This window comes from Phacochoerus africanus, chromosome 2, assembly GCF_016906955.1.
Source record: "Phacochoerus africanus isolate WHEZ1 chromosome 2, ROS_Pafr_v1, whole genome shotgun sequence".
Taxonomy (NCBI): Eukaryota; Metazoa; Chordata; class Mammalia; order Artiodactyla; family Suidae; genus Phacochoerus; species Phacochoerus africanus.
This window is the reverse complement of record NC_062545.1, coordinates 75,592,969-75,616,751: the sequence shown is the minus strand read 5'-3', so window position 1 is coordinate 75,616,751 and position 23,783 is coordinate 75,592,969. Positions and strand designations below refer to the sequence as shown.

Genomic DNA, 23,783 nt, shown 5'->3' with positions numbered 1-23,783 from the left:
ATTGCCTGGTGCTAGCTATTGTTTAACAGATGCAGAGTTTCTGTTTGGCTTAGTGAAAAAGTTCTGGAGATGGATAGTGGTGATGGTTGACAACATATTAAATGAACCTAATGCCACAGAATTGTACACCTGAGAAGATGGTTAAAATAGTAAGTTTTATGTTTTGTGTGTTTAACCACAATTTTAAAAGTGAAAAACAGAAAACCTCCTTGTAGATTCTGCTGTACAGCCAGGGAGGAGAACTGTGGTTTGAAGGAGTGAGAGAGGCACAAAGGCCCTACTGTGAACTTGAACTCCCTTCTGCTGTGGTAGGAGTGTAAGAGCTGTACCATCTGATGAGGTGATAAAGAGGAAGGGGCTGTCGGGGTGGGGGGTGAGGCTGTGTGTGATGGGAGGAAGGCTGCCACCCAGCACAGCAGAAGGAAATCCAATCAGACAGATGGGAATTTGAATTTTAGATTACAGCCCAACAGGTCTGTGATGTTGCTTAACCTTATCCTTTATTCAGTTGTTCAGAAGGGGACAATAATCCCTACCAAATAGTGTTATTATAAGGATTAAATGAATTGATGATTGTAAAGTACCTGGAACCCATGGTAATATTCAAGATATCCAACAGCTGTATTGCAGAGACAGGGCTGGCCTCGTGGGCCAGGGACCTGTGCAGTTCTGTAGGACCTTGTGCATCATTAGTTTACTGCTCTGCTGCTGAAGTCTCAAAATCCTTTGTAACTTTAGAACAAGGGCCCTGTATTTTCATCTTATAACAAGCCTGTTCAATTGGTAAATACTTGGGGTAGGAGTGGGGGAAGGTGGAAAGTGCTAATGAACCTCTCCTGGGCCAGGTTTTAATTATAAAGTTGCTGGATTGTGGAAGGACCCAGAGGTTCTTCAGCAAGAGGCCCAGGTGGGAGGAGAGCTTGAGTGTGGTGGCTATAGCTGCCAACTTTCTTGTCCTTGCCCCTGACCTTGACTGTGTTTGGGGTTCCTCTCACAAGATCCTCTGGTTCAGTCTCTCCAGAAAGTAAACCTCCAGTCTTCTAGTTGAAGTCTTCTGGAAAGGTGGTGGCTGACAGAGTGAAATGGGTGTGGCTCTGGCCACCAGCACCTCCTCTTAAATATTTTCAGCCAATCCTCCTGTCTTCTATTTTCCATTCCTCCCTTCAGAGATACCTGCTCTCAAGTCCTGAGCGTCTCTAGGTCTGCACAGGGAATCGACTTGCTTCTTGCTGTCCTCACCCCACCCACACCCATCCCTGCCACCACCACCTCTAAGCTAAGCTTTCACTTTCTTCTGACCTCAATTACCACTCATCTGTCTGCTTTCTAGTTTACAAAAGTGTGTAGCCTCAGCTACTCTGCAGTCACCTCCTCTAGTCTCTCCTCCCGCTCTCTGTGTCCTCTGAGTTTATTTTGTTTTTCAATCCTCTCCTGTCATTTTTGTGAGGTTTTAGGAAAGCAGCAAACACAAATGCATGTGTCCAGTCTGCCTTGTTTAACTAGAAGCAGTTCTGATCATTTTTAAAACTATGATCTCAAACTCATTTGAATGCTCCTCTCATTGCACCTCAGTCCCCACTAGACATGTGGCCCCAGGGGCTTGAAGTTGAGAGAGGAGCATAATCTGCTAGTCAAACACTTTCCTCAAGTTTGGACAGGAAATAGGGATGAGAAGGAAAGAGTGCCTGCCCTCTGACTTAGCTGGGTATGTTTCAGTCCCCAGCTCATTTTCTGTGGACTCATGGAGGAAGGAGGTAGCCCAGTGTGCCCTGCTGTCGAGATTCTCAGTCTCATGCAACTCCCCTAAGCATTGATAGTTTCCTTTCTATTTAGCTTCTTCCAGCCTTCAAGTGGGGCATCCTCGCAGCATCCCCCAAGGGGATGTGCCTCTTTGCTCTCTGATGCTTCATTGCTGCAGGCAAGACCAGAGCTCTCATTCTCATCCATCCTCCACAGTCAGCTCTCATGAGATCCACATCTGAAGGCTAGAGGGAGCCTGGACCCATCCCCCTCGCAGTTGCCCACCATATCATCTCCCTCCAGTTCTCTTGTCCCCTGCTACTGTAGCGCTAGGCAGTGACCCTCTCAACAATCTGTGTTCTGTAGAGAAGTGGGTCTCAGCTTCTCTAGAGGTGACCAATGGAGGATCACTGAGGGAGGCTTAACAATTAAGAACGAATGAGGTAAATTAGTTAAGAATCTGGTAAGTTTTCAAATCTTTTCAAAAAGAATTTTTCATGGTCTATTTTCTGAAACATATAATAGAAAATGTTCTATTCAGCTTATGCTCAGTCTACCCTACAGTAGAAAATGCTCAGTAAAATTTAAACAAGGTCTTAAAACAGAAATGAAAACTATTTGTCATTAAAAATGCAGAATAGGGAGTTCCATCGTGGTGCAGCAGAAATGAATCTGACTAGGAGCCAGGTTGTGGGTTCGATCCCTGACCTCGCTCAGTGGGTTATGGATCTGGTGTTACCGAGAGCTGTGTTGTAGTTTGCAGATGTGGCTCTGATCTGGCATTGCTGTGGGCTCTGGCATTGCTGTGGGCTCTGACATAGGCTGGCAGCCATAACTCCGATTAGACCCCTAGCCTGGGAACCTCCATATGCCACGGGTGCAGCCCTAGAAAGACAAAAAACAAAAAACAAACAAAAAAAATGCAGAATAGGGAGTTCCCATCATGGCTTAGCAGAAATGAATCTGATCAGAATCCATGAGAATGCAGGTTCAATCCCTGGCCTCGCTTAGTGGGTTAAGGATCCGGTGAGCTGAGGCGTAAGTCCAGACGCAGCTCAGATCAGGCATTGCTGTGGCTGTGGTGTAGGCTGGCAGTTACAGCTCCAACTTGACCCCTAGCCTGAGAACCTCCATATGCTGCAGATGCAGCTCTAAAAAGACAAAAAAAAAAATGCAGAATAGTTGCAATTAAGAAAAAAGCAAATTTTTATTTTTAGATTATTTATTAAATAGTGCATGATCAAATAAGTATAGTGTGAATTTTAGTAAAACGTATGCCCACAGTGTTACCATTCTGTCTGTTATTAACAGGATGAGCTGTTCCGTACCCTTGCATCTTATAAACTTATTGCACCAAGATACAGATGGCGGCGAAGCAGATGGGGACGTACGTGTCCTGTGAATTTAAAGGAAGGTAACATTTTTCAAGGATTGCCGGATTTTTCTGTGAGGTAAGTAAGAAGTTCAGAATTTAATTTTAAAACTTTCCCATACCTCATTTCAGCTGTTTATGATTATTGTGTATTTTAAGTTTTCTAGGTAAAATATACTGCCTTTCATCAGAAGAAGCATTAAAAACATTTTTGTCGAACCCACGTCCCTATCTTCTTCCACCTATGCCAGCCCCACCATTTAAAGTATTCATAGTTGGACCTCAATCTTCAGGGAAGACGACACTTAGCAATTTGCTTGCCAAACATTACAAAGGAAAGGTAACTACTTTCTACCTCTCTATACTTGATTACACTTTGTGGGATTTTAGGACTTGTAGGATTTGTGCTCAGATTTTAAAATTTTACACTGTCACTTGGGTAACTGTTCCACTGGGCTTGGAGTGAAGAAGGCATCCTTCTTGCTGCTTGTTGCAGCTTCCAGACCATCGCCATTCCCTGCTTCCCCAAAAGTCCCTAGATTTGCTGCTGTGTCATGCAGACTGTGCCACCCATTACCTTCTTGGTTTCACTCATCTCCTGTTCTCTCCTGGCGCCCTGGCACTCTCTCCACACACTCACTCCTGTCATAATTCTTGGTGGTCTCTCAACTGCAAAGATGACCCTCCCAACACTTTGATGGGTCAAGTCCTTGGCCCCTCCCCCCAGTGATCTTATTCTCCATCCTCAGTAAGTGAAGAGAAAATACTTTTAGCATAGACCAGAGTTCCCGTCATGGCTCAGTGGTTAACGAATCTGACTAGGAACCATGAGGTTGCGGGTTTGATCCCTGGGCTCTCTCGGTGGGTTAAGGATCTGGCATTGCCGCGAGCTATGGTGTAGGTCGCAGACTTGGCTTAGATCTGGCATTGCTGTAGCACTGGCATAGGCTGGTGGCTAAAGCTCTGACTTGACCCCTAACCTGGGAACCTCCATATGCCACAGGTGCAGCCCTAGAAAAGACAAAAAAAAGAAAAAAGAAAAAAAAAACCAGCAGAGGAAACTGCCTAGCCAACCCACAAAGTGGTGGGAAATAAATCACTCTTTCATGTCATTAAGTTTTGGGGTAGTTTATGTATGGCTGATACAATATTAACTGATGGGAAAACCAGTTTGTACAGTGTGTGTGTGTGTGTGTTTGTGTGTGTGTGTATCTGGATGAGCTTTTGACAAAGGAATAAAGGAAGGTCAGTAGGGTTAAATTAGGGTTAAGTTTAGGAGAACAGCAAGTATGGTTTTATCACAAAGCATGATCAGGCTGAAATAGGAAACAACTTTTTTTTGGGGGGAGGTGTCTTTTTAGGGCCACACCCACAACATATGGAGGATCCCAGGCTAGGGGTCAAATCAGAGCTGCAGCCGCTGGCCCATGCCACAGCCACAGCAATGCAGGATCCCAGCCTCATCTGTGACCTACGCCACAGCTCATGGCAACCCTGGATCCTTAACCCACTGAGCGAGGCCAGGGATCGAACCTGTGTCCTCATGTATGCTAGTTGGGTTTGTTAACTGCTGAGTCACGAGAACTCCAGGAAATGACTACTGCTAGGTAAAAATGATCCTCATTTATTTCTATGATCTGTTCTAACTGGAAATACGGGCCATTATAGTTTCTAAGAGGCAGTCAGATATCTAAAACTATATCAAAGAAAACAGAAGAAAGTGCCTATCATCCACCTGAGACATAGCAACTATCCAAAAGATACTTGAAACAAACTATATAAAGAGGTAGAGAAAGATGTTTGAGGCAGACAGTAACATGAGGTCTCAAGGTATAAAGTGGTCAGATTCCAGTGTTAATATCGTGTGACTCTGGCAGGTTACTGACATCAGATGTTAGCAGTGAAGGACAGAAAAGACAGCTGCTCTCACTGCCCAGAACACTACTGGCCCATTCTGCCCTTATGCAGGCGTGGCTTCCTACTGCATACTTAGGACTATTTTCACTAAATAGCAGCATTAAGTTAACCTGAATTGAATTAGACTGAACTGAATTGAATCGACCTAGCTCCCTACCTCCAGTTTTTAAGCATCTTACATTTAAGGGCACACCATGTTATTCTCATCTCTTAGCCAAGCATCTAGCATGGTGGCACATAGTAGGAGGTTCATAAATATTCATTTATTGGACAGTTTTAGGGAAAACTGATCAAAGAAAATATCTAGTCCTGTTTCAGGTTAGTGTGAGCTTGCTAAATGTAGCAACCATGTCTTATTAAACTTAGCATTCTAAGCACTCAGTAAAACAACTGGCCCACAGGAGCTACTCAAGTGTTAAGTAAAATCTAAAACAAAATTTAGTTAGAAGAAAAAACTGAGGAGTTCCCGTCATGGCTCAGTGGAAATGATCCCTGGCCTCACTCAATGGGTTAAGGATCTGGCGTTGTTGTGAGCTGTGGTGTAGGTCAGACGCTGCTCAGATCCTGTGTTGCTGTGGCTGTGGTGTAGGCCGGTGGCTACAGCTCTGATTAGACCCCTAGCCTGGGAACCTCCATATGCCTCGGGTGCAGCCCTAGAAAAGACAACAAACAAACAAACATTTAGCTTAGACCAGAGTCATAGCGATAGAGGTGGTAAGAAGGGGGCGGGTCTGGGATATAATTTGAAGACAGAACCAAAGCATTTGATGAGGGATTGAAATGTAAAGGAATTATATGAAAGCCAGTGGCCAGTGTGGCTGGAGCCTGGCGTGTGAAAGGAGGAACGGCACAAGGAGAGATGGCTAAAGATGCAGGCAGACAAGCAGGCCCTGGGAAGGAATTTGGATGGGTTCCAAATGCTACTGAATTCTTTTAAACACAGGGGTGACATTTTCTACTTTTAACTTTTTTATGGTAAAATATGACAAATATACAGAAAAGTGAAGATCACTGAATCATCACAAAACAAACCCCCATATAACCATCCCCCAGGTCAAATATGGAACCCCAGCACCTGAGAAGCCCCCTCGTGCCTCTTTCCAATATCAGTCCTCTTACTCCTTCTACAGGGGTAACCGTTGCCCTGAACTTTGTGGTATTCACTTCTGTACTTTTATGATTTTACCGTGTAAATATGCATTCAAGTACCATAGTTAGTTTTGCATATTTTTAAATTTTTTAATTTTTAAAAATTTTGTAATGATTTTTATTTTTTCCATTATAGTTGGTTTACAGTGTTCTGTCAGATTTCTACTGTACAGCATAGTGACCCAATCACACATGTATATATATTCTTTTTCTCACATTATCCTCTATCATGTTCCATTATAAATGACTAGATATAGTTTCCTGTGCTGTACAGCAGGATCTCGTTGCTTATCCACTCCAGATGCATATTTTTTTTTTAACATTCTAGACTTAATTTATGTTCTTTGTGCCTGGCTTCTTTCACCTACCATTATAGTTGTGATATTTATGCAAATTGTTAAATATAGCTATACTTTATTCATTTTATTGTGTTTTATCGATTGAATTTATATTAGATTTATTTATCCATTTGAGTGTTAAAACTTGGATTGATTCCAGTTTGGGGAAGTGTGAGTAATATTCTATAAACATTCTTATGCTTGTCTCTTGGTGCACACATGCATGTCTTTATATAGTTTCAAGGTATATCTAAGATATAAAGTATATGTACACTTTCAGGTTGTGCCGATAATGCCAAACTATTTTCAAAACTAGTTCTACCAATTTACTATCCTATCAACAGTGTATGAAAGTTCCTGTCAACTTTTACCATGGTCAGTCTTTCTAATTTTAGCCATTCTCAGTGGATATATCTCATTGTGGTTTTAATTTGTGTTTCCATGATGACAAGTTTCAACATTTTTTCATGTTTAGTTATTTTCTTTTCGAAGTATTTGTTCAAGTCTCTTCCCCATTTTTAACTTTTTTGCACATTATTGTTAGTAGTTCCCTGTGTTGTCTACATACAAATTCTTTTTTGATTATAAGAATTATGAATATTTTCTACCATTCTGTGGCTTGCCATTTTACTTTTTACAGGAAAAATGCACCATACTGTATTCATTTAAAGCAGGTGATTAAGTCCTGCCTACACTAAGGAAGAGGGGAATTGGACTTCACCTCTTGAAGAAAGGATTATGAAAGAATATGTGAAATTGACAGAACACTGTGAACCAACTATAATGGAAAAAATAAAAATCATTATAAAAAATTATAAAATAAAAATAAAAAGAATTTGTGGTCACATTTTAAAATCATCACAGTATGTGTCAGACAAAAGAATTATAATTTTAAAAGTAAGGAGTTTTTAGAAATTAATATGTAAAAGGCATAGTGGAAAAAGCAAACAGACAATTCACAAAATAATTCATCCAAATAGCCATTAAACCTTAGAAAGGGATATCACCTTGATAACCAGAGAGAGGCCAAAACATCCAGAGATAGGTCATGTCAATCCCACTGTTGAAAAATCACCATTAACACCCAGTGTTGCTGAGTGGCTAGGATTGGGAAGATACATTCTCATACACTGCTGGTTAGAGTATAACCATTAGGGATAGCAATTGGAACTATGTATAAAAGCCTAAAATGTATGCATATCTTTTGAACTACATATTTTTCTGAAGGAACTGTCAAAGATACATACATAACAATGATCTTCAAAACTCAGTTTATAATGGCAAAATCACATATATGTAAATATATACTATTGGTGGAGTTCCCGTCATGGCCCAGTGGTTAATGAACCCAGCTAGCATCCATAAGGATGGGGGTTCAATACCTGGCCTCGCTCAGTGGGTTAAGGATCTGGCGTTGCCATGAGCTGTGGTGTAGGCTGCAGATACGGCTCTGATTGGACCCCTAGCCTGGGAACCTCCATATGCCGCAGGTGTGGCCCAAAAAAAGACAAAAATAAATAAAATAAATTAATCAATTAAATTGGTGTTTTAGTTAAATAAGTTGTAATATATTCATGTAATACAATACTGTGCACCCATTAAAAAATGATGGTGTCAATGTATTTTATTGGCATGAAGTAAAGTAAGCATACTGAAGGAAAAGCGAAATGGAATCTAGAATTATAGAAATGTTATTTAAATTTAAAAGGCATATAGAAATCTAACACCCTAACATTCAATATTAAGTATATTATCTACCCAACAAAGGACTTATATTCAAAATATATATATAATTCTAACCTAATTTTTTAAATAGACGGAAGTCGAACATACACTCAAAAACAGAGGGTAAGTGAATGACCATAAAAAGAAATTCAGGAGTTCCTGTTGTGGCTCAGTGGTTAATGAATCCGACTGGGAACCATGAAGTTTCGGGTTCAGTCCCTGGCCTTGCTCAGTGGGTTAAGGATCCGGTGTTGCCGTTGCTGAGAGCTGTGGTGTAGGTTGCAGACTTGGCTCGGATCCCGTGTTGCTGTGGCTCTGGCATAGGCTGGCGACTACAACTCTGATTAGACCCCTAGCCTGGGAATCTCCACATGCCATGGGAGCGGCCCTAGAAAAGGCAAAAAGACAAAAAAAAAAAAAAAGTTCAAAATTGTTAGTGATTAGAGGAAATGTAAATTGTAAACTGCAATGAGGAGTTCCAATTGTGGCTCAGTGGTAATGAACCTGACTAGGATCCATGAGGATGTGGGTTGGATCCCTGGCCTCAGTGGGTTAAGGATCTGGTGTCACCCTGAGCTGTGGTGTAGGTCACAGACGCGGCTAGGATCTGGTGTTGCGCTGGCTGTGGTGTAGGCCAGCGGCCACAGCTCTGATTTGACCCCTAGCCTGAGGACTTACCTATGCCATGGGTGTGGCCCTAAACAAACAAACAAACAAACAAACCAAAAAAAAAAAAAAAACCCCAAAAGCACTGCGATGAGATTTCACACAAACTAGAGTGGCTAAAATGTGAACGATTCACAAAACCGAGTATTAGTGATGAGATCAAATAACTAATTTTCACCTAGGAAAATTGCTAGGAATATGAAGTAATTTCAACTACTCTGGAAACAGTTTGGTGATTTATTATAAAGTCAAACAAACAGTTATCATATGACCCAGTAATTCTGCCCCTAGGTATTTATCCAATAGAAATGAAAACATATGTCCACACAAAGACTTCCCCATAAATATTCATTGCTACTTTATTGATAATAGCCCAAACTGGAAACAACTCAAATGTCCATGATGAATTGATTAAAAATTATGGTATTTTCTTAAATAATACTATTCAACAATAAAAAGGAATAGATAACTTACATATACAGTTACATAGATGAATCTCAAAAACATTATGCTAAGGGAGAAAAGCTCAGAAAAGATTATGTACCATACAATTCCATTTATATGAAATTCTAGAAAAAATAAAATTTATAGTGATAGAAAACAAAGTCGTTGTCAAGGGCCAGGGACTGAGTATAAAGGAGGATGAGGGAACTTTTGGGCATCATGTAAATGTTCTTTATCTAGGATGCCCTTGTGGCACAGTGGGTTAAGAATCCGGCATTGTCACCACAGTGGCTTGGGTCACTGCTGTAGCCTGAGTTCAGCCCCTGACCCAGGAACTCCCACATGCCACAGCTGCAGCAAAACCAAAAAAAGTTCTATGTCTTGACTGAGGTTGTTGTATGTATATGTTTGTAAAAAGTCATTCAACTCTACTTAAAATGGGTGCCTTTTATTATATGTAGATCATACATAAAATGTTGATTTTTAAAATATGTATGTAATTTGAATATATATTACACGATCATACATATATAAATATATAATCCCACATGAAAAATATGACTGCATGTCTATGAAAGCAAGTACTCAGAAAATCAGTGAATTCTGAAAATAGAATACCTCAAGCAGTATTAAGATTTTTGAGGTAGACAGATGTAGCTATATAAATAAATATAGATGACCAGTGTGTTTCATATTTACAGTAACGTGCTTATGTTGGCTTTCTAAAATATTCTTTGCAGGTAGTTGACTACGATAAATTGGTTCGACCACGTTTTGATAAAGCCCTTGAAATGTTAATCAAAAACTCTATAGCTGAGGCCACTGAAGCAGCCATTAAAACTGTAAAAGAACGCCTTCTTACAGAACTACAAGCTAAAAAACAAGGTGAACTGTTTCTTTAAAATGTGTGTTTTAAGCTTAGGTCAACAATTAAGCCTGGTTACCTGAGGGCAAGGACTTGGTTTGCTTGTCTTGATATCCTTGGCATCTTGCACATGGCAGCCTCTCAGGTGGCCGAAGAAATGAATGTAGGAGTTTCCACTGTGGCTCAGTGGTAATGAACCTTACTAGTATCCATGAGGATGCGGGTTCAATTCCTCGCCCTGCTGTTCGACCCCTGGCCCTGACCCTGTTGGGATCTGGTGTTGCAGACGAGGCTCAGATCCCATGTTGCTGTGGTGTAGGCTGGCAGCTGTAACTCTGATTTGACCCCTAGCCTGGGAACTTCCATATGCCGTGGGTGCGTCCCTAAAAAGACAAAAAAGTAAACAAAAAATATATATAACACAGTAATGGGGCAGGCAGTGATTGGGGTAGGGACCCTGGAGTGTTAGGATGACTGGGAAAGACCTCTCTGAAGAGGGAACATTTAACTGAAACCTGGATCAAGAAGGGAAGCCAGTAGGGTTCCTGGAGAATGAACTGTGATCTGTGGTGTTTCTTGGAGTTTATGGTGATTCCTTTCACATCAAATTGTGGCATGAAACCACAGTTTTATTGGTCTTTGGTTTGGGGGTTGTTTTTTTTAGGGCCACCCCCAAGGCATATGGAAGTTCCCAGGCTAGGGGTCGAATCAGAACTGCAGCTGCCAGCCTGTACCACGGCCACAGCAACATGGGATCTGAGCTGCATCTGCGACCTACACCACAACTCACTGCAATGATGGATCCTTGACCCACTGAGTGAGGCTAGGGATCCACCCCACATCCTCATGGATACCAGTCATGTTTGTTACTGCTGAGCCACAATGGGAACTCCAAAACCACAGTTTTTAAAGCTTTCCACAAATTGCCTTCTCTCACAGGATTGTAGAAATAGATGATCTCTCTCATATGCTGCAAACCTAAGTCTCTTTTCCAAAATCACTAAGTAACTCTGACAATAAAGTTAACCCTTCTTAAACATTTAAAAAGTTGGGATATTTTTGCTAGGGCATTTTACTCCAATGTATTCTTAAGAAAATGTGGTCAATGGAGAATCCTGGGGTTTTTTAACATAGAAAATCGTATAATAATACAGAGGATGGCAAGTAATATGGAGTAGGCTTCCTGTGTGCCAAGCGTCTTCTCAGTTCAATGTTTACATCCATTATCTCATGTAATGTTGCAGTGATGTTTTTGACTTAATGACCCTCATCTTGCCCAGTAGAAATTGAGACAGAGACATCAAATGAGTCACCAAAGCCACACTGACTGAGTCAGAACCCACACACTCAAGGCTGTCTCCCTACTCCCAGCTACCTTTTGCTAACACAGCCAGTTCCTATCTTTCAAACCAGTCAACTTCAGAAGACCCTCAGAGAATTTGAAAGGAAGGAAAATGAGTTCCTAATTGCTGCACATAAAAGTATAGAAAAGTTGCTGTCATCCCTTGATGAAGGTGGTAAAGAAAATATTGCTAATGTTATTGACTAAATCTTTCACAATATAAACAGATTAGCTGACAAAGCTTCTTATTCTTTCACTGCAGTGTTCACTCTTGAATCCCGAAGAGAAAGCTCCTTAGAGGACAGTGAGGAAGCCAGAAGGACATCAGATGATAAAGGTGGTAACAAAATGGGCTACTAATGCCATGTTTGTGGATCTTATTTCCATTTATTTCATATTGTATCATGTTTACAGTGAGGCTTAAAATTACAACTCCCCGCATTGGAAACTTTAGGAGAAAAAGAGTTCACTTCTCTCTTATTAGATTTAAGCTGAACAGCTGTAGAACAGAAATAGATTTACTAGGATGGGGAGGAAAACAGAATCCAGCAGGTCAACACAATTAGAATCCCCCCAAATTTTTTTGTATGTTTTCAAACATGACACAATCATTATCATACAATAATAAATTCTTTTTTTTAAGCTCCCTGCTTCCTTTAATGGGTTGGAATCAGAGCATCATAAACCCAGAGTTTTAGCTGTGAAATGTTATCATTTAGTGCTATTTATCCTTATAAAACTTTTCCATTCATATTTTGACATAATCAAGAGCATGCTATGTAAAGTATTTTTATTTTTTATCATAATGTTAGATTTAATTATGTAATTTCACTAGTTTTTTTTGTTTTTTTTGTTTTTTGTTTTTTTGCTTTTTAGGGCTGCACCCAAGGCATATGGAGGTTCCCAGGCCAGCCACAGCAACGCAAGGATCCGAGCCCCCTCTGCGACCTACACCATAGCTCATGGCAATGCCAGATCCTTAGCCCACTGAGTGAGGCCAGGGATCTAACCCGCATACTCATGGACTCTCATTGGGTTTATTAACCACTGAGCCACAAAGGGAACACCATTAGAAAATATTTTGACCCTTATTTAAAATTACTGCACAGTTTTCCTGTTTTAGAGTAATAGTTTTAACTAGTTCATTACATTGAAAACTTAAACTTTTTGATGCTGCAAATAATGCTTCAGTGAATTTTTTTCCAATGAATAAAGCTTTGTCTGCGTGTCACCAGCTTGATTAATATGAAGCTATAGACAGAGTCAAATTGCTTTGCATAAAGTTGTTCTAAATTATATTCCCCTCAAGAACATTCAAACTACAAGTCATAGTTTTCTTGGTATTTTATCTTTTTTAATATTATTTTAATTTTTATTTGACTTTTTCTGAAGTTTAATGTTTTGATATGTGTTAATCTTTTATATTCTTTATTTTCTGAGGTGACCATTTTTGCCTTTTGCCCATTTTTTCTAAATTATTGTGTCAGTTATATGGTATCTACATAAGCTTCCTATATTCATCACTCTTTTTTTCATATTTTTCGCAGAATTGGGCTCTTTGTTTTTTAAATCATCTTGCTGTTTTTGAAGTGGAGGAATTTTCCACATTTTCATAGTTAAATAACTGCTTTCTTTCGTTGATGTCTCCCATTAATGTTCAGGTTTAAAAAGTCTTCCTCTCAACCAGAGATTTAGTATATCTTCATATTCTTTTTTTTAAAGTTGGTCCAACCTTTTCATATTTAGTTTTTAATTGCATCTATAATTGATTGTGTTACATAACGTAGGGCTGATCTTTTTTATTGGATTCCTCCTCCTGATTCAGACAGATTATGCTTGCCTGGTGTTTATTTCAAGCCTAGCAGGAGTCAAACAGGACACTGTCAGAAATTTATGAATGACTCTTTTCCATGTGTGCGCGCGCACACGCACACACACGCGCACGCGCACACACACACACACACAACCTCTCCCTCTCTTCGCAGAAGGACCTGGACATTAAAATTTTGGCCAAGGGGTGTCTGGGCACCCCATCTCTGCTGCTGCAGAGTTCCCAGCACCAGTATGTGCACAAAGACGGCCCCTCCCAAATACTATCTGTGCCCTCAGAGCAGGGCGGGAGGCTGTCCAAAGTAGAAGCAGTCATCATGCCTCTACCCACTGCTGAAGGGATAACACGCTGCCTGTGCACCCTGGTAAAAGCACCCTCACTCCCTGTGTCTGAAATAAGCACAGCCTGTACCTCGTGGAGCCAAGAGTCTGTTAGTTACCTCAGGAAGGGAAAATTTGATTTTTTTTTCAATTTACCTGAAATTACACTTGGTTTTGTCAAAGGTTAAGTTGTTATATTTATTTTCTACTGCTGATATATAGTTTGCTTATTTTATTATTATAGCTTTTTAAAAAAATTTTTAAGATACTGGGAACATGGAGTTCCTGTCATGGCTCAGTGCTTAACGAACCCAACCAGCATCCATGAGGACGCAGGTTTAATCCCTGGCCTCACTTAGTAGGTTAAGGATCTGGCATTGCTGTCAGCTGTGTGTAGACTGCAGATGTGGCTCGGATCCCATGTTGCTGTGGCCATGGCTGGCAGCTACAGCTCTGATTCGACTCTTAGCCTGGAACCTCCATATGCCACGGGTGTGGCCCTAAAAAAAAAAAAGAAATTGGAAACATGAGTCCTGGATCCCTGGGCCTATACCACAGTCTTCTTTGGGAATCACCTACAGTTTTAATACTGTTCTTTAGATGTTAATATTGTTTTATTCACAGATGAAAAAGAAACAAGTGAAACATTTGCACTTAGAAGTCAGGAAGACTCTAGTCGAGATGTAAAGTTGGATTCACCCAAAGGTAAATTGATATGTGGATAATTTGTTTCTTTTAGATTGTGGATCTAAAAGTCTCAAATAGTTCCTTCAAAAATTTGAAGGAGACATGTAGTTTTTTAAAAAGTATTATTAATATCCCCTAATATGAACATTTAGACATGCAAGAATACAGAAAAAGAACATGTGATATATTGTTTTTGGTGAACAAGAGTATTGAGAAGATAAGAGATCTATTTTTCTCTTCTGCCATTCCTGGCATGTGGCTGCCATAATAATTCACAAGATGGTTGCTGATGTGCCAGCCATCGTATCAGTGTGCCTAGCAGGAAGAGGGAAAAGACAAGGGACAAAACTGACGTTCTACCCAGCTGAGTTATTCCTCTTTAAAGAGAAAAAAGGAAGACTCAGGGGAAAAAATTCTCCTTGCATCTTATCTACTGCCATCTAAACTATAAGGGAAAGTGGGAGATGTAGTATTTTTAGCTGGACACATTGCTTACCCTGACAACTTCAGGGTTCTGTTACTAAGGAAAAGGAGTCTAGATATTTATTGGGTAGACAGCTAGCAGCTTCTAGCACATTTAGTATCTTTGCCTAGCTATTTCTGACTCCTCACATCTCCTTTCCCAGGCTTTGAGAAAATCTTGGGTTCTTGTCTCTTCCACTCTGGCCATTTAGGAACAGCTGCCTCTCCCCATCCCTGAGAACAGACTTCTCACTTCATGGCAGGGAGAGAAACAGGCAGCTGCTCTTCAAAAGTCTTTTGGGATTTTGGTGGGGGGCGGGTGTGGATCAATTGGGCTCTGACAGGAGACCCTGATGAATGGTGCCTTGGAGCAATTTAAGAAGCACTACCAGAGGAGTTCCCATCATGGCGCAGCGGAAACAAATCCATCTAGGAACCATGAGGTTTCGGGTTTGATTCCTGGCCTCGCTCAATGGGTTAAGGATCCAGACTTGTCGTGAGCTGTGGTGTAGGTCGCAGATGCAGCTTGGATCTGGTGTTGCTGTGGTTGTGGCGTCGTAGCTCCTATTAGACCCCTAGCCTGGGAACCTCCATATGCTGCGGGTGCAGCCCTAGAATGACAAAAAAAAAAAAAAAAAAAAAAAGCAAGAAAGAAAGAAAAAAGAAGCACTACTGGAAAAGCAGAGGTAAAGGAGTCAGGTGCAGCTGCCAGTCTCCTGCTCTATTAGAAGAGTAGATGAATGTTTACATCATGATAGAGCCTGTGAGCCAACTCAGCCATGTAAGGGAGCATTTGGCACACAATGAGGCAAGGATCAGTGTAACACTTGAAAAACCAGCCTATCCCACCTTTTCTTCCATCCTCTCCAGCTTGCTACTTACTGTCCCATGCAGTCTCATGCTTATAATTGGAAGTATGTATCTTGTTTTCTGACTCATTTCAATGCCCATGTTTTATCTTGATCCCCTGGAAGCCTTTGATTCCTACCTCTTCTCCCTGGCTACCTGAGTTTTGACTCCTGCAGGCATGGAGTTTTTTCCTTGCCATCCACTTGCATTCTGATACACTGGCTTTAAGCCACTGCTGTGATATTTAGCAATTCCTGACTTTCTCCCTCTTTCTGACATGTGCTGCAGTAACACAAGATAGTACTTCTTAGGTTAGGTATTTAAAATCATGTTCTATTGCAAATAGCATTGTTTACTAAAATTATTAATGACATTGGTTTGTTGATTTGTTTTACTTTAGATGTAATAGAATCTGCAATAGAAGAGGTAACTGCAGATCATCCAGAAGTTCTTTCCATAGTAAAGGAGACAGTCCAAATGGCAAAGAGTATGAACTTTGAACAGCCACATGAAAAATATGCTGAAATCTTAGATGAAGTCCTCCAAGAGGTAAGAAATCCAGGCTCTTAATTTTTATCATTTATTCCACAGTAACTACGAAGATGTTAACCTAGTATATGTACAGTTATTTTAGAACCCCACATGACAGTGCTGAAATCTGTAGCCTTCAATCTCATGTACATTTTATAATCAACCCTACTTACTATGTGTAATGTACCCCAGTGAACAGCTGCTTATATTTTCAACAGTTATCAGCAATTGTGCAACGTAATTTCATAGCTTGACAATTTTTCATTAACTTTTATTGTCTTTAATTCAGTCCAGTTGGTTAAAAGATGGGTGCACATGACGCAAGTACCAAAGTTAGATTTTTTTATCTTTTTTTTTTTTTGCCTTTTCTAGGGTGGCACCCACAGCATATGGGGGTTTCCAGGCTAGGGGTCTAATTGGAGCTGTAGCCACCGCCCTACGCCAGAGCCACAGCAACGTGGGATCTGAGCCACGTCTGCGACCTACACCACAGCTCACGGCAACAGCAATGCCAGATTCTTAACCTACTGAGCAAGGCCAGGGATCGAACCCACAACCTCATGGTTCCTAATCAGATTTGTTAACCACTGAGCCACGACAGGAACTCCAGATTTTTTTTTGTCTATGAGCTAATTAGTTGTAAACCAAGGCAAATTTTGTCCCATGGCTAACTAGTTTTACCCAGCCACATCAAACATGTGCTCACAGGGGAGATAAATGGACATACCAGTGATTTTCCAACCTAAGGAGACAATATGGTCTCAGATACTCTGTCCTACTGATAGTGAATCAGAAGGCTTATAAAGACCACATGGGTCTGTTTTGCACAGAGACTTGGGGTAAGCATTCAGAACAAAAGCCAAAGAGAACAAATCAGTTGTGTTTCGTTCTCAATGAACTTCTTTATTTCTCTGTGATTTGAAAATGATGTAATTTAAAATCATGACTTTGAAAAACTTATGGCCACCAAAGGGGAAGGGGGTGTGGGAGGGACGGACTAGGGGTTTGGGAGTAGCATATTCGCACTGAGGTATATGGAATGATTGGCCAACAGGGACCTGCTGTATGGCACAGGGAACTCTACCCAGTATTCTGTGATAATCTGTGTGGGAGAAGAATCAGAGCGAATGGATTATGTGTATATGTATGACTGGGTCACTTTGTTGTACAGCACAAATTATCACATCCTTGTAAATTAACTCTACCTCAATAAAACTTCAAAAAAAATAAAATCATGAGAAGAAAAAAAATATGCTCTGAGAGGATAGAACCAGTCTCATTGGGTGAAATCCTCAAGCCCCAGGCTGTACCCAGGACGAGTTGCTATCCCTCTCTGAGCTTCCAAAGAGATCGTTCAACTTCTGCACTTCTTCAGGTTGTTCTGTCATCAGTTTTCTCCTTCAGAAACATTCTAAGCACCTACTGTCTGCCCTGTACTGTGCTAGAGCCTGGGATGTGAAACACGGCTCTTTCTTTTAAGCAGCTTCCAGTCACGTGGGGGCAATTAACTATCATGTGCTGAGTGGAAAGTAGGTATGTGTAAAATACAGGAATTTCATGGAGGTCAAGGCCATCATCTTTGCCTGGGAGGTGAGTCACAGCATCCCAGTGCAGAAGACATCCAAGCAAGGGTCTCATCCTAACCCTTCCCTGATCATTTGTGCTGTTCTTCCCAGAGTTTATTCTGGAGGATATAAATCTACTGAGAGTACTATTAAAACACTTCTGATACGGGAATATGTGTCATGTCATTAGATGGTAAACTGTGACTCTGGGATTGTAGGGGAGTTTAAATCACATGAGATTTTTAACCCCAAAGCTCATAGCAGATTGTCTTTTCAAGAGGACTGAGACCAGTGTAGGACACTGTCCTGCTTGTCACCTACTTCTTAAAAATAGGTTTCCTGGAGTTCCCGTCGTGGCGCAGTGGTTAACGAATCCAACTAGGAACCATGAGGTTGCAGGTTCGGTCCCTGCCCTTGCTCAGTGGGTTAACGATCCGGCGTTGCCGTGAGCTGTGGTGTAGGTTGCAGACGCGGCTCGGATCCCGCATTGCTGTGGCTCTGGCATAGGCCGTTGGCTATAGCTGTGATTAGACCCCTAGCCTGGGAACCTCCATATGCCACAGGAGCGGCCCAAGAAATAGCAAAAAGACAAAAAAAAAATAGGTTTCCTACTAATAGACATCATGCAAACTGATGACATGATCTTTTTTTTTTTCTTCTGAAAGTCAAAAGCTCAAAAGACACGTTGTTAAGATCCACGAAAGTGATGTCTCATGCTACCATCCTTGACCTGTGCAGCTAGGATGGTAATGTTAGTGTGTTATTTTTCACAGGTAGTTGAAGAAAACAAGAATAGGTTTTATGGTGCCCCCAAATATGGAGGATGGATTCTGGACAACTTCCCTACTACGAGAGAACTGTGGATGGCCTTGGTCGACAAAGGAATTCTACCTGATTTAGTCATCTGTTTATTAGACACAGGAAACAATGGTTGGCAAATATTTATCATATCGATTTAAAGTGTTGTTTTTATTGCTGATAGTATTTTTAGTTAAAGTCTAAAATGGAAAAGTCTCTTCTACCTCCCCAAATACCACCCCAGCAGTCTCTTCGTGACCTAGAGAGGTACCCAAAAGGTACGCAGGTACTGAGTAGGTGGCCACAGATAGTGTGTTGGATCACTGGATGTTCCAGCAGGCCCTTATAATTATTCTTTGGAGCTGAGAATTTAACACCCCCCATCCCAGTCAGCACTATAACTTCTACAACGCCGGATCCTTAACCCACTGAGCAAGGGCAGGGACCGAACCCGCAACCTCATGGTTCCTAGTCGGATTCGTTAACCACTGCGCCACGACGGGAACTCCAGCACTATAACTTCTAAATGAAAAATATGTAAGGCTGAGGGCAAAACTATCTATTAGTCCTCCTTCACCTCAAATGGGAAATACTAAGTATGTAACGAGAACAGAACTAAATTTTAATTATTTGATCACTTCATATAAAGCTAATCAAAACAGTATGGTCTGGCCAGAAATACACACACACAAACCAATGGGACAGAATAGAAAGAGCCCAGAAATAAACTCACACATATACAGTCAACTAATCTTTGATGAGGGGGCCAAGAATATTGTCATTTTGCCTCTTAAGGAAATACATTTCAAGAGATAATCTCCAGGGGGAGAACATACTATACTACCTTTTTTATGTTTTAGTTATTTATATCAAGCCTATATATACCTGTTAAAAAGGAGTTAAGATGGTCTCTTAAAGAATCTGGGCTTGGGAGTTCCCGTCATGGCTCAGTGGTTAATGAATCTGACTAGGAACCATGAGGTTGTGGGTTCAATCCCTGACCTTGCTCAGCTGGTTAAGGATCCGGCATTGCCGTGAGTGGTGGTGTAAGTTGCAGACACGGCTTGGATCCCCTGTTATTGTGGCTCTGGTGCAGGCCAGTGGCTACAGCTCCGATTCGACCCCTAGCCTGGGAACCTCCATATGCCACGGGAGCGGCCCAAGAAATGGCAAAAAGACAAAAAAAAAAAAAAAAAAAAGAATCTGGGCTCGGAGTTACCATTGTAGCTCAGCAAGTTGAGAACCTAATATACTGTCTGTGGGGATGCAAGTTCGATCCCTGGCCTCACTCAATAGGTTAAGGATCCAGCATTGCCGCAGGCTGTGGGTGTAGGTCACAGATGCAGCTCGGATCCCACATTGCTGTGGCTGCGGGGTAGGCCAGCAGCTGAAGCTCCAATTTGACCCCTAGCCCAGGAACTTCCATAGGCTGCAGGTGCGGTCCTAAAAAAGGAAAAAAAAAAAAAAAAAAAAGGACTCTGAGCTCTGTTTAGAAAAATATATTCGGATATAGACAGAAATATTTCTTCATTGTTAGTTTCCAAAATATGTCTCACTATGTTTTATAGAGCTTCAAAATTAATATTATTCTCTTTATTTGTATTTCAGGAAAATATTTACTTAATAGACTGTATTTAGAGAATAAACCAGAAATTGACTCTAAGATTTTAGAAAGATTATTAGATGAACTACTAATGAAGAGAAAAGAGGAAGAAGAAGCAAGGTAAAATCTACCTCCAGTATTACAGAGTCCAGATCCTGATTCAGAAGGCCTAGGGTAGGACCCAAGGGTGTGTTTCTAACATGCTTCCCGGTGACAGTGGTCCCTGGTCCACACTTTGAGTAGCAAGATCCTAACCCAGTCTGTCTTTTTTTAGTAACAGTGGTCTTCACTTCCCAATTGCTTTTCATCCCTTGATGTGAGAGCTGAGAGGTACTGAGATGGTTACCACTCAGCTCACACAGGAACTGACTCAAAAGAAGGAACTGGTTCAAAATAAACCTCACACACCACATTAACAAAAAAAAAAGTCAAAAATCATATGATCATCTCAATAGACGAGAAAAAGCATTTGATAAAGTCCAACATCCATTCATGATCAAGACCCTCGCCAAAGTGGGTATAGAGGGAACATTCCTGAATATAATCAAAGCCATTTATGATAAACCCACAGCAAATATAATCCTCAATGGGGAAAAACTGAAAGCCTCTCACTCAAATCTGGAACAAGACAGGGATGCCCACTCTCACCACTGCTATTCAACATAGTTTTGGAAGTCCTAGTCACAGCAATTAGACAAACAAAAGAAATAAAAGGCATCCATATAGGAAGAGAAGAGATCAAACTGTCACTGTATGCAGATGACATGATACTATACATAGAAAACCCTAAGGACTCAACCCAAACACTACTTGAACTGATCAACAAATTCAGCAGAGTAGCAGGATATAAGATTAACATTCAGAAGTCAGTCGCATTTCTGTATACCAGCAATGAAATATTAGAAAAGGAATACAAAAATACGATACCTTTTAAAATTGCACCTCACAAAATCAAATACCTCGGAATACACCTGACCAAGGAGGTAAAGGACCTATATGCCGAGAACTATAAAACTTTAATCAAAGAAATCAAAGAAGATGTAAAGAAATGGAAAGATATTCCATGTTCCTGGATTGGGAAAATCAATATTGTAAAAATGGCCATACTACCCAAAGCAATCTACAGATTCAATGCAATCCCTATCAAATGACCCAGGGCATTTTTCACAGAACTAGAACAAACAATCCAAACATTTATATGGAACCACAAAAGACCCAGAATCGCCAAAGCAATCCTGAGGAACAAAAACCAAGCAGGAGGCATAACGCTCCCAGACTTCAAGAAATACTACAAAGCCACAGTCATCAAGACAGTGTGGTACTGGTATCAAAACAGACAGACAGACCAATGGAACAGAATAGAGAATCCGGAAATAAACCCTGACACCTATGGTCAATTACTCTTTGACAAGGGAGGCAAGAACATAAAATGGGAACAAGAAAGTCTATTCAGCAAGCATTGCTAGGAAACCTGGACAGCTGCATGCAAAGCAATGAAACTAGAACACACCCTCACACCATGCACAAAAATAAACTCCAAATGGCTGAAAGACTTAAACATACGACAGGACACCATCAAACTCCTAGAAGAAAACAGAGGCAAAACACTCTCTGACATCAACATCATGAATATTTTCTCAGGTCAGTCTCCCAAAGCAACAGAAATAAGAGCAAAAATAAACCCCATGGGACCTAGTCAAACTGAAAAGCTTTTTCACAGCAAAGGAAACCAAAAAGAAAACAAAAAGACAACTTACAGAATGGGAGAAAATTGTTTCAAATGATGCAACCGACAAGGGCTTAATCTCTAGAATATATAAACAACTTATACAACCCAACAGCAAAAAAGCCAATCAATCAATGGAAAAATGGGCAAAAGACCTGAATAGACATTTCTCCAAAGAAGATATACAGATGGCCAACAAACACATGAGAAAATGCTCAACATCGCTGAGCATAAGAGAAATGCAAATCAAAACTACCATGAGATACCACCTCACACCAGTCAGAATGGCCATCATTAATAAATCCACAAATCGCAAGTGCTGGAGGGGCTGTGGAGAAAAGGGAACCCTCCTGCACTGTTGGTGGGAATGTAAACTGGTACAGCCACTATGGAGAACCGTTTGGAGATACCTTAGAAATCTATACATAGAACTTCCATATGACCCCGCAATCCCACTCTTGGGCGTATATCCAGACAAAACTCTACTTAAAAGAGACACGTGCACCCGCATGTTCATTGCAGCACTATTCACAATAGCCAAGACATGGAAACAACCCAAATGTCCATCGACAGATGATTGGATTCGGAAGAGGTGGTATATATACACAATGGAATACTACTCAGCCATAAAAAAGAATGACATAATGCCATTTGCAGCAACATGGATGGAACTAGAGAATCTCATACTGAGTGAAATGAGCCAGAAAGACAAAGACAAATACCACATGATATCACTTATAACTGGAATCTAATATCCAGCACAAATGAACATCTCCTTAGAAAAGAAAATCATGGACTTGGAGAAGAGACTTGTGGCTGCCTGATGGGAGGGGGAGGGAGTGGGAGGGATCGGGAGCTTGGGCTTATCAGACACAACTTAGACTAGATTTACAAGGAGATCCTGCTGAATAGCATTGAGAACTTTGTCTAGATACTCATGTTGCAACAGAAGAAAGGGTGGGGGGAAAATGTAATTGTAATGTATACATGTAAGGATAACCTCACCCCCTTGCTGTACAGTGGGAAAATAAAAAATAAAAAATAAAATAAAATAAAATAAACCTCACAGGTGCTTAGATAGTTTTGCTAAATGATTTAATTTTTTACCGTTATAAGCCTTAAAGTCTATAATATTGTGAGATATCTGAATTTCCAAAGATAATTAAATTTTGGATCTTTCCACTTCAGAAAAGCCAAAGAAGAGGCAATGAAAATAGAAGAAGAAAATCGAAGGCTAGTGGAAGCTATGAATGTGAAAGCAAAAGGCAAGCATGAGATTATATGATTAATACTGTGCCATTTGACTTTGTACTGTGACTGCAGACAGCTACAGCATTTCCAGTGAATCCACAGGGTGATCACGTTTCCTAATGTGCCCTCGAGAGTCCAGGTTTAGGCCCAGGGTCCTGAAGTATTTGTTTGATCCCCTCTCATTCTCAAAGTGTTCCAATTTGGATAAAAAATTATATGGTCACAGGAAAAGGACTCCTGACACAGACACCTAATCACCCACCCTTTAAGAGGGGTACGCAGCAGGATAGCATGTGAAGCACATCTCGGGATGGTTGCCCTTGTCCAAGATCACAGGTGACACGTGGCCATGAGAATTACTTTTTTTTTTGTCTTTTTGCCTTTTTCTAGGGCCTCACCCGCAGCATATGGTGGTTCCCAGGCTAGGGGTCTAATCGGAGCTGTTGCTGCCAGCCTAAGCCAGAGCCACAGCAATGCAGGATCCCAGCCACATCTGTAGTCTACACCACAGCTCATGGCAATGCCAGATCCTTAACCCACTGAGCGAGGCCAGGGATCGAACCCGCAACCTCATGGTTCCTAGTTGGATTCATTAACCACTG

The 23,783-nt window shown here is 40.9% G+C and overlaps 1 protein-coding gene across 1 annotated transcript in view; it reads left to right on the top strand.

Moving 5' to 3' along the window:
• Positions 1 to 23,783, top strand: part of AK9 (adenylate kinase 9) — a 130,710-nt gene that overhangs the window by 38,845 nt on the left and 68,082 nt on the right. The window contains exons 10-18 of the mRNA XM_047769141.1: positions 3,052 to 3,191; positions 3,272 to 3,452; positions 10,092 to 10,236; positions 11,821 to 11,895; positions 14,334 to 14,414; positions 16,108 to 16,256; positions 18,577 to 18,733; positions 20,210 to 20,324; positions 23,119 to 23,195. Coding sequence (XP_047625097.1) covers positions 3,052 to 3,191; positions 3,272 to 3,452; positions 10,092 to 10,236; positions 11,821 to 11,895; positions 14,334 to 14,414; positions 16,108 to 16,256; positions 18,577 to 18,733; positions 20,210 to 20,324; positions 23,119 to 23,195 — 1,120 coding nt within the window. The remainder of the gene's footprint in view (positions 1 to 3,051; positions 3,192 to 3,271; positions 3,453 to 10,091; positions 10,237 to 11,820; positions 11,896 to 14,333; positions 14,415 to 16,107; positions 16,257 to 18,576; positions 18,734 to 20,209; positions 20,325 to 23,118; positions 23,196 to 23,783) is intronic.